The sequence below is a fragment of the Antechinus flavipes genome, chromosome 4, assembly GCF_016432865.1.
Source record: "Antechinus flavipes isolate AdamAnt ecotype Samford, QLD, Australia chromosome 4, AdamAnt_v2, whole genome shotgun sequence".
NCBI lineage: Eukaryota > Metazoa > Chordata > Mammalia > Dasyuromorphia > Dasyuridae > Antechinus > Antechinus flavipes.
Genome location: NC_067401.1, coordinates 13,891,796 through 13,907,199, shown reverse-complemented (window position 1 = coordinate 13,907,199; position 15,404 = coordinate 13,891,796). Strand labels below are relative to the sequence as shown.

The 15,404-nt window shown below is 52.5% G+C and overlaps 2 protein-coding genes across 5 annotated transcripts in view; one reads left to right on the top strand and one right to left on the bottom strand.

The window, feature by feature from the left end:
• The window catches only part of GPC1 (glypican 1), a 145,935-nt gene extending 135,258 nt beyond the window's left edge, over nucleotides 1-10,677 (top strand). Inside the window, exons 3-9 of the mRNA XM_051991853.1 lie at nucleotides 747-1,138; nucleotides 1,651-1,816; nucleotides 2,623-2,753; nucleotides 3,429-3,548; nucleotides 4,328-4,461; nucleotides 5,568-5,743; nucleotides 6,002-10,677. Of these exons, the coding sequence (XP_051847813.1) occupies nucleotides 747-1,138; nucleotides 1,651-1,816; nucleotides 2,623-2,753; nucleotides 3,429-3,548; nucleotides 4,328-4,461; nucleotides 5,568-5,743; nucleotides 6,002-6,219 (1,337 nt within the window). The 3' untranslated portion in view covers nucleotides 6,220-10,677. The remainder of the gene's footprint in view (nucleotides 1-746; nucleotides 1,139-1,650; nucleotides 1,817-2,622; nucleotides 2,754-3,428; nucleotides 3,549-4,327; nucleotides 4,462-5,567; nucleotides 5,744-6,001) is intronic.
• A 4,095-nt stretch (nucleotides 10,678-14,772) lies between these two features.
• Nucleotides 14,773-15,404, bottom strand: part of ANKMY1 (ankyrin repeat and MYND domain containing 1) — a 121,226-nt gene continuing 120,594 nt past the window's right edge. For 2 of the 4 annotated variants that reach the window (XM_051991851.1, XM_051991850.1), the window contains exon 19: nucleotides 14,944-15,036. Coding sequence is in view for 2 of the 4 variants with exons in the window: in XM_051991849.1 (XP_051847809.1) it covers nucleotides 14,804-15,036 (233 nt within the window). In the remaining 2 variants the exon portion in view is untranslated. Of the gene's footprint in view, nucleotides 15,037-15,404 lie in introns of all 4 variants that reach the window. The other 2 variants (XM_051991849.1, XM_051991852.1) reach the window with 2 other exon arrangements.

Below are 15,404 nucleotides of genomic sequence, written 5' to 3'. Positions count from 1 at the left end.
ACTTCGAGAGGCTCATCTTCCTGGGGGATACAACACGTGAATGTACGGACATACACAAAGTCGGTACCGGGAGCGTTGGTGACGTGATTAGGGGCACAGGGTCCGGAAGGAAAGCAGAGACCCTCAGAAGAGGGAGCGGAGTGCCAGGCCGCGCCCCCGCGGTGAAGGGTCATTTCTGTGCAGCTTCGCCCAAGGAGGGCAGAGGGCCGCTGGGAGGGTCGCGCTCTTTCCCCGGCCATGGTGGGCCACTGATTCATCTGCGCCTCTCTCAGCACTCAGGCTATTTAAAGGTAGTGTTGGGGGGCCCTTGTTCTCCCCTCTGGGAAGAGTGGGCAGTCAGGGCCTGGAGGAGCCTCCTGGAGAGCATCGCATCTCTGTGATGGGCTCATTGCCCTACCTGGGGGTCACCTGGCAATTTACTGCCCCCGAGCCGGGCGGATAACTCAGCTACAACGTGGGGAGTTGGCCAAGAGTCGTCCTTTTGTTCTGTTCCTTTCCCCCCGCCCATGCTTTAGTACTGGGGAAAGAGGGCCGGCTGAGGGCCCAGCTCCGAATCCTGCCTCTGATACTAACTTTAGCCTCAGTGTCTTTTTCTGCAAAATGAAGGATTGGGTCAGTTGGCCCCTGGTTCCCGAGCGGGATGGGGGGGATCTGGATGGATTCCATGGAGGTGATTGGGGGGTGCAGGGTTCGGCTGGGGTCGGTCCCCGCTCCCCGTGACCCCCTTCCCTCTCTCTCCCCCGAAGGCCATTTCCAGGACCTGCTGAACAAGTCGGAGCGGGCTCTCCAGGACACGTTCCCTGGCGTCCACGGGGACCTGTACACCCAGAACGCGCGGCTCTTCAGGGATCTCTACTCTGAGCTCCGCCGCTACTACCGGGGGGCCAACATCAACCTGGAGGAGGCTCTGGCCGAGTTCTGGGCGCGCCTCCTGGAGCGGCTCTTCAAGCAGCTGCACCCCCAGTACGTGCTCCCCGATGAGTACCTGGACTGCATGGGCAAGCAGGCGGAGGCCTACCGGCCCTTCGGGGAGGCGCCCCGGGAGCTCAAGCTGCGGGCCACCAGGGCCTTCGTGGCCGTGCGCTCCTTCGTGCAGGGCCTGGGGGTGGCCATCGACGTGGTCAGGAAGGTGGCCCAGGTGAGTGCCCCGGCCCGTCCCCCTCCGTTAAAAAGGCCTGCGGACAGCAATCCCTCAGCCCCACTTATCACGCGCCTCTGCTTAAAGCCTGTGCTCAGAGAGCTTCCCCCGTCAGTGTCTGTCCCCGGGCCGACACCCAGAACCCGCCCTTAACTCTGCAGAGGCGCCTGGGAGCCCTCCTTGCACTCAGAGAAGGCCCGGGGTCCAGGCCCCTGAGACCACCTGCTCGTAAGGGCCCTTGGGAGTTACTGAATCCAGGGGCAGTCGGGACGTCCTAGATCAGGGGTCACTATGTAGGGCGCTGGGTGACCCGGGCGACCCGCCAGGCCCAGAAGGTTTCAGGGAGGAACCAGAGGCGAGTTCTAAAACACGCATCTGCCCGCTCTGGCAGCAGGAGGGGGGAGAGCTGGGAAGCCATTACGGTGCCGCTGTGGGGGCTGCCCACCCCCACCCCTCAATCACTCTCCTGGATCGCGGGGTCGGGGCCACTGACTCTGCCCTTCTGCTTGCAGGTGCCCCTGGGCCAGGAGTGCTCCCGGGCCATCATGAAGCTGCTCTACTGCTCCCATTGCCTGGGCGTCCAGAGCCCCCAGCCGTGCTCCGGCTATTGCCGAAACGTGATGAAGGGCTGCCTGGCTAACCAGGCCGACCTGGACACCGAGTGGAGGAACCTGCTGGGTGAGAGCTTCTCCCGGACTGCCCCCTCCCCCAACCGCCACGCCAGACCGCCCCATTCCGATCCAGCTCCATCTCCCCCCCCAGGGGCCCTCCGAGTCTCCTTCCACCGGACTTCCCTTCCCCAGCCCCGTTATTCTGGGCTGCCTTTTGCTCCCACAAAAGAAAGGAGCTTGAGCCGTGCTCCAGATCATGAGGAGGAGGGGTTCCTAAAATCCGCTTTGGAAAAGCCTTCCCTCGGTCTCACCTGAGCTCCCACAGGCTGTGGGAACCCTATTGTCCCTTCAGGTTCCTTGGAGAACTGGCCTGTGAGCCCTCAGAGATGCTCCTCCCCCCAGGAAAGGCTAGTTAGGTCTGGATTGAGGAGACAGGGGCCGATATTAATGTAGGAGACATCAAGGCTGCCTTTAACTTGGCTTCTCCTTTGAAATCCCCCAGCATCCCCTTCTAGGACCTGGTCTCCCCTTCTCTAGCTTGTTCTTTGGGGCCGACTATGGGGGAAGGGGAGGTCATCTTGGGGAAAACACCCGCAGCCCAGTAGTCTCCTCTTGGATCCGAGCTGCAAGAGCGAGCGCCTCGGGGTTGTTCCCCCCACCCCCTTTAGCCATCTTGTGACACTTCCAGCCTCCTCAGAATGATGATCTTAAATCCTTGTGATAGTCGGGATTGCAAAGATTGGCCAAAAGGCTTTTTCCCCTCTGAAATCCCTGGAGTTCAGACCCCTGCCCCCCTTTCCTCCCCACTAAGAGCGTGCATGTATCCCGGCGAGCATGAGCCCCCACTCACGCCCCTGGCCGTGTCCCCCACAGAATCCATGCTGCTCGTGGCTGACAAGTTTGACGGCCAGACAAGCGTGGAGAGCACAATTGGGACGATCCACGTTCGCATCTCGGAGGCCATCGCTGCCCTCCAGGACAACAAGGACACGCTCACATCCAAGGTGGGGATAAGGGCCCACGGAGGGAAGGGGACGGCCCTGGGTCAGGGTCCTGGCCCCCAGGCAAACACCGCACGGATGGGCAATGAGGGTCGGAGCCCGACAGTCACGTCTCCCCTCAGGGCACCCCGTATATGGACAATCAGAAAACCACAATTTCTTTTCTCTAAAATGGGCTCCAAGAGGCGGGGGGATTCTCTGACCTTGCAACATCTCAGCCCCCCCAGCCTCCCAGGCAACCCTTTTAGCACCCTCACAGGGCAGAGTGGCAGAGGGAGGTCACCGGGCATCCAACACTGATTATCAGGGGTCTGGTACCAGAGGAGCTGCTAAGAAGTTCTAGGAGAGAACATTTCCACACTGGGAGTTCCTATCACCCATAAAATCTCCGGTCTGGGCCAGTGCCCACGCCGGTACGGGTGTTGGCTGTGATACCAGAATCGCCACCCTGTGACCTCGGCCAAATGTCTTCCAACGGCCTCCGGTCCCTCGTCCAGTCTTAGAAGTCTCCCCGCTCCCACTTATGCTTCAAGGCCAGATCCCAAAGGGTCTCCCCCCAGAGAGCCTGGGAGAGGGCTGGGCAGTTCCACCCGAAAGGATGCAGCGAGGGAACCGGGGAGAGATTTTCCGAACCAAGATGCTGGGGCCTCTGCTCACCCTCGGGGCGGCTTTCTCTAGGTTTTTCAAGGCTGTGGAAACCCCAGAGTGAGCGGCAAGGGCTCTGGCGGAGAGGAAAAGAGACGGCGAGGGAAGTCTGTGGCAGAGGAGAGGCCCTCGGGGATCGGGCTGGAGAAGCTGGTGAGCGCCTCCCTGGGGGCTGCGTCTTGGACAGGGTGGAGGGGTGGGCAGCCGGGCTTCTGGTGTCCCTCAGAGCTCACAACAACAACAAAGGAGCCATGAGAGGGGGCGTTGGCAAAAGGCGCTTTTACACGGATTATCTTACTTGAGCCTCACAAAGGTGTTTCATTATCACCCCCCTTATACAGAGGAGAAAACTGAGGTTGGTCCTCGATCATAGATTTGGAAATATTCCCATTGAGAACTGAATCCTGGGATTGAGGGGCTCTGAGTTGTTACAGAGCCTGAGAGTCTTATTTTACAGATGAGGAAACTGATACCTCAGGAGTTGTCCGGTCCCTTAGCTAGTGTCTAAAGTGATTTGAACCCAGGACTTCCTGATTCCAGCCCTTTATCCACTCTTCTTCACCATGGCTAAGTGGGACCTTTGGCTTTCTCTGCACGAGTCACTTGCCTGCTGCCTGCCTCAGTTTCCTCATCTGTAGAAGGATGATAATAGTCCCTACCTCTCAGAGGAGTTGTGAGGTTCAAATGAGTTAATACTTTTAAAACGACATAGTTGGTGCTTAATAAATGCTTCTTTCCTTTCTGCCTTTTTACTTAGAAATTAAGCACTTATTAAAGCCCATTGTGGGCTACTATTAGTTGTTTCCTAGATCTCAAACAAGATCAGTTCCAAGGCTGGCAAACTGATTCTGTTTCTCCCAGGCTTCTTCTACACTTGACCCCACCCACCCATCCCTTGAACCTCATCCTGGCCTTCCCGTTTCTCTCCTTAGGTCTCAGAAGCCAAAGCCCAGCTCCGGGATGTCCGAGACTTCTGGGTCAGTCTCCCCGGAGTTCTGTGCACCGAGAAGGTGGCCATGAGCTCGACCCTTGACGAGCGTTGCTGGAATGGGATGACCAAAGGGCGGTGAGTGGCAGACCTTCCCCCAAAATCCTTGGCTAGACAGACGGCAGCTTTCCTGGCCCTTCTCCCCCGACATGTTCTTGTATCTTCCCTACTCTGCCGTCCATGTCCTTCCTATGTGTCCCATCACACCCTAGGTTTTTGAGTGTTTTCTACTAACCTTTCCTCCCTTTCGTTGAGCAAACAGACCAAAAAAAAAAAAAAAAATCATTCATTACTTAACAGAGTCCAGAGCCAAACAAACCCTCACATTAGCCAGGTATGAAAATGTTGCTCTTTTCCCATGTTCCTCTGTCCCTCAGGGAGGGAGGGACTCCTTCACTCCTCACTCTGGCCCCTGGTTTATCGCTGCGGCGATCAGGGTCCTAAAGTCCTTCCACGTTGTTTTTCTCTACGATGTCCCCGTATACGGCGTTTTCCCAGTTTTGCCCACTTCGTTTCTTAGGGCACATCATTATCACACTCATACGTACATTCGGCTGCTCCCCCGATTTCGTTCCCAATTTCCGCCCCCATAGAGGGAGTGGCTGTGACTATTTCGTCCAAAGGCCTTTGGGAAAAGGCTGCGCGTCTGATCCCTATCCCACGGCCTTCAGCTGCTCGATTTGGGGTCTGGGGACTGCCACTGAAATGGGGACTTTCCTCACGGATACAATGATCCAGCTGGGCAGTGATCCCTGAACCTCCTCCTGGCCCTAAATTTAGGAGTCGGTGTCCTGTCCCCTCCCCATATGATCTCCGGGCTTGAGTTCTGCATCTGAAGGGCAAAGGGTTAGATGGAGAGCAGGCCCTTACTCTGACCTCCTGGACAAGTCACTTAACTGAAGCTCTGGGCCCCCTCCCAGCCATTAAGAGTCACGAGAGCCCCCCCCCTTCTCACATAGGATGTCTCTGGTTTTGCTAAGGTGACAGATGCGCCCTTAGTCCCTTCCCTCCGAAGGCAGCAGCCCCTCCCCCATTATCTGTGCCCACTCTAAAAAGCAGGGCCCCGGGCACAGAGAGGGACGTTCGCTCAATGCCCGCCAGCTATGAGACGATCACAGGGCGGGGTGGGACGGAGGGAACCAGAGCGGGCGTGGAGATTTGGGGTGTGCGCCCTTCCCCCACAGGTACCTCCCCGAGGTGATGGGCGACGGCCTGGCCAGTCAGATCAACAACCCCGAGGTGGAGGTGGACATCACCAAGCCCGACATGACCATCCGCCAGCAGATCATGCAGCTGAAGATCATGACCAACCGTTTGCGCAACGCTTACAACGGCAATGACATCGACTTCCAGGACACCAGTGAGTGGGGGTGGGATGGTAACGGGGCGCAAACGGGAGCCTCCTTCATCCCTCACCCCAAAAGGCGAACGAGCCTTGGCAGGGGCCGCCACGGGGATCCCCTTCGCAGTCACTGTCAGGGACCCCAGCGTCGGGACAGCGGCAGCCAGCCCGGGGCCTGCGCTGGGGGAGTCGCAGATTTGGGGATCTAAGCCCAAGGGTTCGTGGGTCCACACGTCCCCCGGGTCTCCTTTCTCACGCCCCTGGCCCTCCTTACAGGCGATGACATCAGCGGCTCAGGGAGCGGCGACGGCTGTTTGGACGAGGTCTGTGGGAAAAGACTGAGTAAAAGTCAGAGCACGCGGCAGCCCGAGACCCACGCCATCCCCAACCTGTCAGAGCGTGACGGGAGTGGCGCCCCCGGCTGCCCCCAGCCTTCCTCCCTGCTCCTCCTCCTCCCCCTAGCCCTTGCCGCAACATGGTCCCTGGGGCGATAACCACCCCGCCGGCCAGAGGGACTATGGCCGAGGCCGGCCTTTGCCAAACCGGACAGACGCTGTTTGATTCATCTCGGCAGATGGCGAGAACGCACGCGAGCTCAAGGGGAAGGTCGGTGACCGAGAGTGACCGTGGCCCCCGAAGCCTTCATCCACTCTGACTCTCGGGCCCCAGGCCCAGACCTGGCTGTTTGTTTGTTTTGGTTTTTCTGTTTTTTTCATTTCCTTCTTTTCCGGGGGCTGCATGAGGCTGTCCAGTTGATGGGAAGATGGCGCCTCCCCCAAAGGATCTGCAGCGGGAGACCCCCGAGGGTCCAGCAGCAGAGGGAGGCCGGTGGCGGGGGAGCCGAGTCTGAAAGGTTCCTGCCCCTCGAGAAAGCCGAGTGCCCGTGCCTTCCTTCCCTCCAGCATCCCTGCAAGCAGCCTTTCCCCACGTGGGGAGCCGATTCACGAGCTTATCCCGAGCCCCGCCCTCGATGCAAAATCCTCCATTGAAGATCTCAAGGAAATAAGTCTTTCTCCTTAGTTTAAAAAAAGTTAGTTCTCGGAGCAGTGGGTGGTCCTCCGCCCGGAAGTGCCCAGGAGGGGGATTTTCTATTTTGCATGAGATTCCAAAATTCACCCACGATCTCCACCGACACTCGAACCCGTGACTCCGCTTCCATGGCGTATGACGTTGAAACCCAACGCGCTGCCGCCGAGTAATTGGAACCCCCACTTTGCGTTTTCTAGCCCGGCCCCAGCGCCCTTTTCTCTGTGAATCTGACCGTCAAAGGCTGTTGACAAATCACGTTTCTTTGAGATATTGGTCCCCAGTGTCCAATGGCGGGGGAGCTAGTTCAAAGGGCATTGGAGAACGGCACCACGGCTGGATTCGGGGGGTATCCTTTTCTCATTGACCCAGGAAAGAGCAGCTCCTGCGCCTGGTGTCCCGCGAGGGCGAGCTGTCCCATCTCTCCATTTCACAGCTAGGATCACTGAGGCTCACACGGGGCAGAAGCCTTTCCTTGGGTCCCACAGCGGGTCGGCTGCCCTTGACCCCCCGACAGCCGCTCCCCTAGATCACACCAAAGCATCCTCTCCACGTTAGCATTTCGGTTTTCCTTTGGCCCATCGCTTCCCAGACCCCGAACCTTTGCCTTGTCAGGAGGGAACTCGGATCCTGAGGTTTCCTTTTTTCATTTTTAAGTATCCAGAGAGAAAGATGTCCGTTTCCCCGGCACAACCTCGCCCTTCACGGGGTGTTGGGATCCACGGGCCGGCAAGTCCCAGCCCCAAAGTGTGACCAGACCCCCCCAATTCCTAGCCCAGAAAACCACGATGGGATTTTATGATCTGTTACTCATTGGTCCGACATTGTAAGCATTTTTTTTCTCCTTTTTTTTCTTTGGGTGGGGAGGTCAGGGCAGAAAGGTTGAGCCAAAAGGCTAAGCTTTTACATGTAAGGGTTTTTATAGGTTTGCATAAACTTTTCAATACTCCACGTCCCATTTCCACCGTTAAGAACACTTTCTTGGAATTATTTTTCAAGAAGCTTTTCTTTCGAGGAAGGCAAAATGGAGAGAGAAAGAGCTTATCTGGGAATGGGAGAAAGTGGGGTTCGAGTCCCACCTGGGAGTCCTCAGCCAGTCATCGACAAGTCAGCATTTCTCAAGCGCCTCTTGCGGGCCCAGCACTGTGCTAACTGTGGCGTTCTTCTGGACGCCCCGGCCTTGGGCAGTCTCCCCTCCAAGCCTGGGCCATTCCCTCACTGAGAAGTCCAGGCAGAGAGCAGAGCAGTTTCCCATGAGATCCCAGGAGCAGCTCGTTCATTCCCTACCATCTCTTAAAAAAGTGGGTGTTCTCTGCAGTCTCCCCTGAGTAATTCAGCCTTACAAAATCCGGCCCCTTTAGACCCCGAGCCTAGGAGCAGTCACAGTGTTACTGAGCTAGAGCATCCATTGCTGGGGAGGAGGGGAATCGGGGGTGGGGGGCTGCCTCGTGGAGTCCTTCAAGCACAAGGCCCGAGCTGCCCAGTGGATCCCTGATGCTGCATTCTCATTGGTGCTACGCCATCCTCCCCCAAGCTCCAGGCCCTCAAGCGATTCCGTCTTCCCATTCGGACCCCCGGGCAGCCATTCTTCCCCAGGTTTACTACCCACCACCATCTTGGTGCAGTGTTATCCTGGCCTTTTCATTCTTTTAAAAAAGGGGGGACCTTGCAGGGAGAGCCTTTAGGGGGAACTGGGGTCCAGATGTGGCCCCTTCCACCTACCTTAAATAGCATTTCTTTTTCTTACTGTTCTGGGGAAAAGAAACCGACTGGCCTAGTCAGGGGTCTTTAAATAGGAGCCACTGTTCTTGATAAGAGGAGAAAGGGCTATAAACAGATTAAATTTGTCCCTAGAAGGGACATCGAGGACAGGAACCTTCAAGCATTCTCCGGAGGGCCACATGATCAATCTGAATTTAATGCCCATTATCCCTTGGCCTGAATGTGCGAACTGGATAAGACACTAGAAACTCAGTGGGCTAGAAAACAGATTCAGAGCCTCAATCTAGGCCCATCCTATCATTTGACAGTTGAACAAACTGAGGCCTGGAGAGAGAAAGTGATTAAGATCACACAGAGGGCAAATGACAAAAGCTGGAGTTTTTGCTAAAAAAAAAAATGTTTGCTAAAGGGCTCAGGTCAGTCATCCCTGGCCCGGTCCCCTCACGGGACAGAAGCGGGAAGGAAGCTCCAGAGAGGGGAAGGGATTTGTTCGTGGTCAGAGGACTCACATCCACCAGTGCAAACAAGCCCAATATTAGCTCCCTGTCAGCAGGTCAGTGACTGCCCTGAAAAGACACTTTCCCCCAAACTCTTGGGGAAAGTTTCCCCAAACCTTCAGGCCAGCCAGCTCCCACAGCCTCCAGAACACACTGCAGGGAACAAGTTAAAATCCCTAAATTGCTGCTTGCCATTCATCGCTGTTCCCATAATTCCACTTCATGTCACGCTGGCTAGAAAATGAAAACAGCATCAGCCCAACTCCTGGGGAGGCCGTTCAGACCAACTAATGCCTTTCTAACGTCCGGGCCAGTGTCTCCCGGTCTTAAATGCTGGCTTCCCATCACGACTGGGAGATGCACTCCCCCCCCCAAATGACTCCCCTCCTTCTGTTTGGAACCCGTGGAACGCCATGGCCTTGGGACCCAGGAAAATCTCATTACCCAAAGACAGCTGGTTTTGGTCATGCAAAAGCCAGGGCCCCGGCTTGATGCCTTCGGATCAGTCCCTTCCCGAGAAGAAACCATATTCCGGCCCAGTTAAGCTAGAACCCCACGGAGACCCCCAGCAAAGTGTGTGCTGTGATTGTGGCCTTCGTTAGCACAGGTCCGAGAGAGAGGAAAGGGTTTGGAAGCCATTTCATCCACTCCCATTTTACAGATGAGGAAACTGAGGTTCAGAGAGAGGAAACATCAAAGCTGGGAATTGCAATACAGGTCTTCTGACTCCAGTCAGCAAGAAAGTCTCAGCTCTTGTGCCCAGCCCTTAAAATCACTCAACTAAGAAGCATTTATTAGGCGCTTACTAAATGCCAGGGAATGACAACAGCTAGTTACAGTCTCCTCTCTCCTCCTCTTCCCCTGCAAGCAGCCTAGCCCAGGACAGTCCCCCCGTATGGGGACAACACAGGAGCAGTAAATAGACAGTATCCATCTTCCCACAATTCACAACCTAATTTGGAAAAAACATTCAAAAAATCGTCGTGTTCCAAGAGGCTTATCGGTTTCAAGCTTTAATAATCATCACAACTTAAGTAATTACTAAAGCTTAAAACTGAACTGAGACTTTTGGGACACTTTATGTATTTCCACCAAGTGGGTTGAGTCGGGGATGGCCACAAGCTTTTGGGGTTGGACAATAAACATTAGACTTTTGCCCTTATGTTAAAGTATTAACTGGTACCACCTTAATGATAAAAGCCCATTTGGGAGAGCGGTTCATTGTAATATAAAATAAAGTAAAAATAAATTTAATTTAAACCTCCATCCCCCAAATGGAGAGTTCATTTTGACCACTGCTTCACGGCCCAATTTCTACATGTCAGGTTTGAGATGGAGTGGGGGAGGGGGTCAGAAAAGGCTTTGAGAGCACAGTTGCTTACCACGTCCAAGTCACATAAACCTTTTTGTTTTCTGGTGGGCTTACGAAGGGATAAGGACAATTCAATAAAAATGTTTTAAAAGCCTTCAAATTATTCCTTTGCTTTAAAAGAAAAAAAAAAAAAGAACGCATCTCTCTCTCTGTGCAAAATGAACATTTCCTTCTCTCCCTGGCAGAGCTGGCCAGATAGTTATATATTTCTTTCTGTTTCCAAGGTACCTGTAACTATCTTGCACTGTTTATTGGAAGGTGGAATATGTTCTTTGAATCCTTGTATAAATAAAAAGGCTGGAGACTTAAACGGACGTCGGCGCCACAAACTCTTACCGGAGTGTCCAGAGCCTCCTTTTGTGTTTGCCCAATTGTGTGACTACACTAGGGCCGTGACCCCCTTGTCCCCGCTTTCGAGTTAAAACCTGGAATATCCCTCGGGATTTCTGTGTCCTTACTCCCTGCCCTGAATGAATGACTCCCCGCTATCCGTGGCTCACTTCCTAATTGGGGGAGACAGCACCATCAAGGCAGACGGGAGGAAGGGGTCCGAGATGGAGGGGGCACGTTTGGTATCTCAGAATCTTAACCGTGTCCTAGACATTTAGAAAGTGGCGACGCGACCTTAACCTTTGGATAGATCCATGATCGGTCACCAAAGGAGCCCTTCTTAAGCGGGCTGGGCAAGGGGAAATGGGGAAAGGCAGTGACAGTACGAGGTAGGAAGGGGAGGGCTTGCAAAGACAGCGTTCATTAGTGGATCCCTATTCATGAAGAATCCACATTGTAATAAGAATAAGTCATTAAATGATCACAAATACTCTTCATAGGCTTTTAGCCCCATCTACTTCAAGCATCAAGGCCACAAGGGATCATCAAGGCTCACCCAACCCTTCCTTTCTTAGGAACATACACCTAAAGCTGGAAGGACCATTACGACCGGTTAATTCAACCTTTCTTTTTTATAACAAAGGAAATAGATCAAAGGAAGTCCAGTGATTAGCCCACGATTATACAGGTATTTCTAGTTTTAACTTCTCTTTTGTACAGTAAGGGAAACAGATCAAGGGAAGTAAGTCCAATGATTAGCCCAAGATTATACAGGTAAATCCTAGTTTCAACCTCTCTTTTTTACAGTAAGGAAAACAGATCAAGGAAAATTCAGTGATTAGCCCAAGATTATACAGGTAAATCCTAGTTTCAATCTCTCTTTTTTACAGTAAGGAAAACAGATCAAGGGAAGTCCAATGATTAGCCCAAGATTATACAAGTAAATCCTAGTTTCAACCTCTCTTTTTTTACAATAAGGGAAACAGATCAAGGGTAGCCCAAGATTATACAGGTAAATCCTAGTTTCAACCTCTCTTTTTTACAATAAGGGAAACAGATCAAGGGAAGCCCAATGATTAGCCCAAGATTATACAGGTAAATCCTAGTTTCAACCTCTCTTTTTTACAATAAGGGAAACAGATCAAGGGAAGCCCAATGATTAGCCCAAGATTATACAGGTAAATCCTAGTTTCAACCTCTCTTTTTTACAATAAGGGAAACAGATCAAGGGAAGCCCAATGATTAGCCCAAGATTATACAGGTAAATCCTAGTTTCAACCTCTCTTTTTTACAATAAGGGAAACAGATCAAGGGAAGTCCAGTGATTAGCCCAAGATTATACAGGCCCAAGATGATTAGTTTTCCCAAGATGATTAGTTTTCAAATGCACCATCCCACTTACAAAAAGCCAAAATACACAATAAATACCTGCTCCAGATTATATGGAAATGAGGGTATTATATGGGATTAAGTCTCAGGTAGGATTTGAACCTGGGTCCCCTGATTCTCAATCGGTGGTATTCTTTCCATTGCACCAGGTCACCTCCCATGCACACCAGGTCCTGTGCCTCTGGGCACGTCCCCCATCCGATTTGGATTCAGCCTCCTCATCTCAGAGAATAAAGCCCAAGCGAGTCAGCAATAGCTCTGGCATTTATTCCTGTGGAGGCTACGCTTGGAATAACGCCACAGAAAAGCACGCTAAGACTTACTAAGTAGGGTTTCTATGTCAACACAGATGCTTCGGTGTAATTATGTTGAGAGGGTGGTGCAGCGAGGAGAAATATCTCCCATTCACTGTCATGAAAATGGAGATATCCTTTTTGGACGCCGGACTGAATACAATTAACAAATCTGATGGCTGAATGGCAATGACGTCTGAGAGTGCGATGCTAAGGAAAATAGGAGTCTTCTGATCCTTCTCTAGCTCCCTTCTCCTCCCACTTCCCACCCACCCCCAAAAAGGTCGGGAGGGGGGCTGTTTTAGGACAAGGCGAGGATGAGGGAAAGGGCAGGACTGCCTCTGTTGGGGGAGACAGATGCCAGGGGGCCATGGGCACAAGGTGGAGCACCCGTCAGCTCTGGTTTCCCCATTTCCTCAGTCAACAAGAATCATCATCAGGATGGAAAGGAGAACGCCAAAAATGTGAGGGGGAATCGAGAAGCCCGACAGGGAGAGGACGCTGGGGCTCCCGGGCTCATCTCGTCCTGACAAACCCATCCCAGCGTGCCGAGAACATGGCAGTAGAGCTCCCTGGGCTGCCGTCAGGCCCCGATGACAGACCCCGGCCGAAAGGCTCGGAGATGGGCACGCGGGACATTGTCGGGTGGGCTGGTGAGCTCTACCCATCCCTGGCAAAATCTGAGAGCAGCCGACTACGGGAATGGTTTGTGATCACCATTCCAGGCCTGTGGGTTCATTAATAACAAATCATCCAGATTTGTCTCCCCCACAAGGTTACCTCCCACCACTTACTGGAGAAGTCCCACTGCAACTAACTATATTAATAGAAGTGTTCTCAGAATAATGTAGGCTTTAAAAATATGTAATAATAATAATAAAGTCTTGCTATCCTTGAGGATGAGACAGAGATGAGACCTGGGTGATATTATAGTCAGGTGGTCAACTTTAGCATCCTAGGTCTCGGTTTCTCATCTGTAAAGGGGAATTACTTTAAATGGCCTTTCTTGTTATGAGCCTTCAACCAGTCTGTGGACTGGAGGATTGTCAGGGCGCTCCCCAGCCTGGTCCCCGAGTCTGAGGATCAATGTCCTTAACACGTGCTATCCGGCCCAGTCAGGCATCTTAGTCCCTTTTCTCCTGGATTGAATGACTGGCCAATTGAAGAATTAATCACATGCAGAATTGATGAAGAGATCACTATCAATCTGGGGGATTTCTCTCTGATGCGAGGCCCCAGGGCTCTATCTTTAGCCTGGTTCTAATCAACATCTGACTCTGTGACTTGTATAAAGACAGAGATGACCCAGTTATTAAATGTGCAGGTAACACCCTTCCTAGCAGAAACACCGGCTTTAAAGCTGAATACTCTGGATTAAAAGGGCGCTTTAAACGAGGCGAAATTTGACAGGTAACTTGTGAGATTCTGCACCTTGAGTTCAGTGGCACAAGGGGAGCTTGGGAGCCATGTCTGAAGGGGAGGCACAAAAACCTAGTCATTGGAATCCCAGCATCTACAAGAAAGGGATGGGCTCACTCAAGTGTCACCCCCAGCTTGGACACCATCTTTTAAGGAAGCCACTGGCAACTCAGACCAGTTCAAAGGAGGGAGAGAAAATCCTGTGATGGTTGAAGATCTTAGAAGGATACTAGCCCAGTATCCTACAGATGAGGAAACCGAGTCCCAGCAGGCTCAAGTGGATGTAGTTAGAGTTATATAATAAATTATATAATAAGTGTCAGAGGTGAGCTTCGACTCCAAAGCCCCTTCCAGAGAGGTGCTCCCAAAGCTTCCTGACTCCAGATGAAGGGTCAGAGAATTAACATTTTGCAACAACCCCAATCCTGCTTAACTCAGAGGCTGTGTCTGGGCGTGTGTCAGGGAAATCTGGAACGAGCCCGATCATAGATACCAATGGACCTTCAAGGAGGCAGGGCTACCTTCAAGGCTACCAGGGCAAGGCGGGTAAGTTCCCATTTCTGAGATCAGCACAGACATTGCCCTCCACCTCCTGAAGTGAAGCAAGTCATAGCACGGTCATGGATCACTTTGCAGAAGAGAGAGAGACTCAGAAAATAATGAAGCTCTTTCAGACCCAAATAGCTCAGGGGCCGCCTCCCTCATTTCACCAGTGGGGCCCAACTGAGGCCCAAAGTCACACAGCCAAGCTCAGAAGCCAAGACCCCGACTCCAAATTCACCACAACTTAATCCAGAAAAAGACAACCCGGGATAGAGCACAAGTCCTTTGGCATCTCCCCAATACCTCCATGAGGAACCCCAGCCCTTCTTAGCACATCCAGCCACGCAGAAATGGCTTGGGGCCCTCTTCGTTCGCACCTCACCCACCTGCCCCTTCTTCTGTAATGAGGCACCCTCTGTAATGAGGCATCAGACAGAAAGGATCCAGAGCCCACTCAACACGTGCACCTTTCTTTAGTACAAGAACATCAGTTGAAACTGTAATTTTCTCTGTAGGAGGGTGAGCCTGGAGGAGAAGGACACTCTTTGGGCTGGGTGAATGGACTAAATTTCACCAGGTGCCTCATCTTCTGGTCAACGTCTTTGCCCTTGCCTTTGGGGCATCTCAGGCCCTTGATGTCTCTTAGGATCTTCGTAGCCATTTCTTTTCCCTTCGTGATTTCTTCTTTGCTTTTGGGAGGGTTCATTGGCTCACCTTTTACTGTGAAAGGAAAAAAACGTGATTTTACTCCATGGCTGGGAAAGGATGATCAGAGTATGAAGACTCAGTCTTCCCTGGCCAATTGGCTTTTTAACTCTTCCTCTTAACTTCCTTTCAATTCCCACCCAGAAAGCTCAGGATGGAAACCAGGGCTGGCAGGGCAAAAGTGGAGGGAGAGCCATTATCACTGCTCGAGTGGGCACTCCCTGGCACTCGACTTCCTAACCAGACCTAGTGTGGGATCAAGAGTTAAAGGATATGATGGTATACCTAGAGAACCCCAGAGATTCTACTAAAAAGCTATTAGAAATAATTCATAATTTTAGCAAAGTAGCTGGCTACAAAATAAATCCCCATAAATCCTCAGC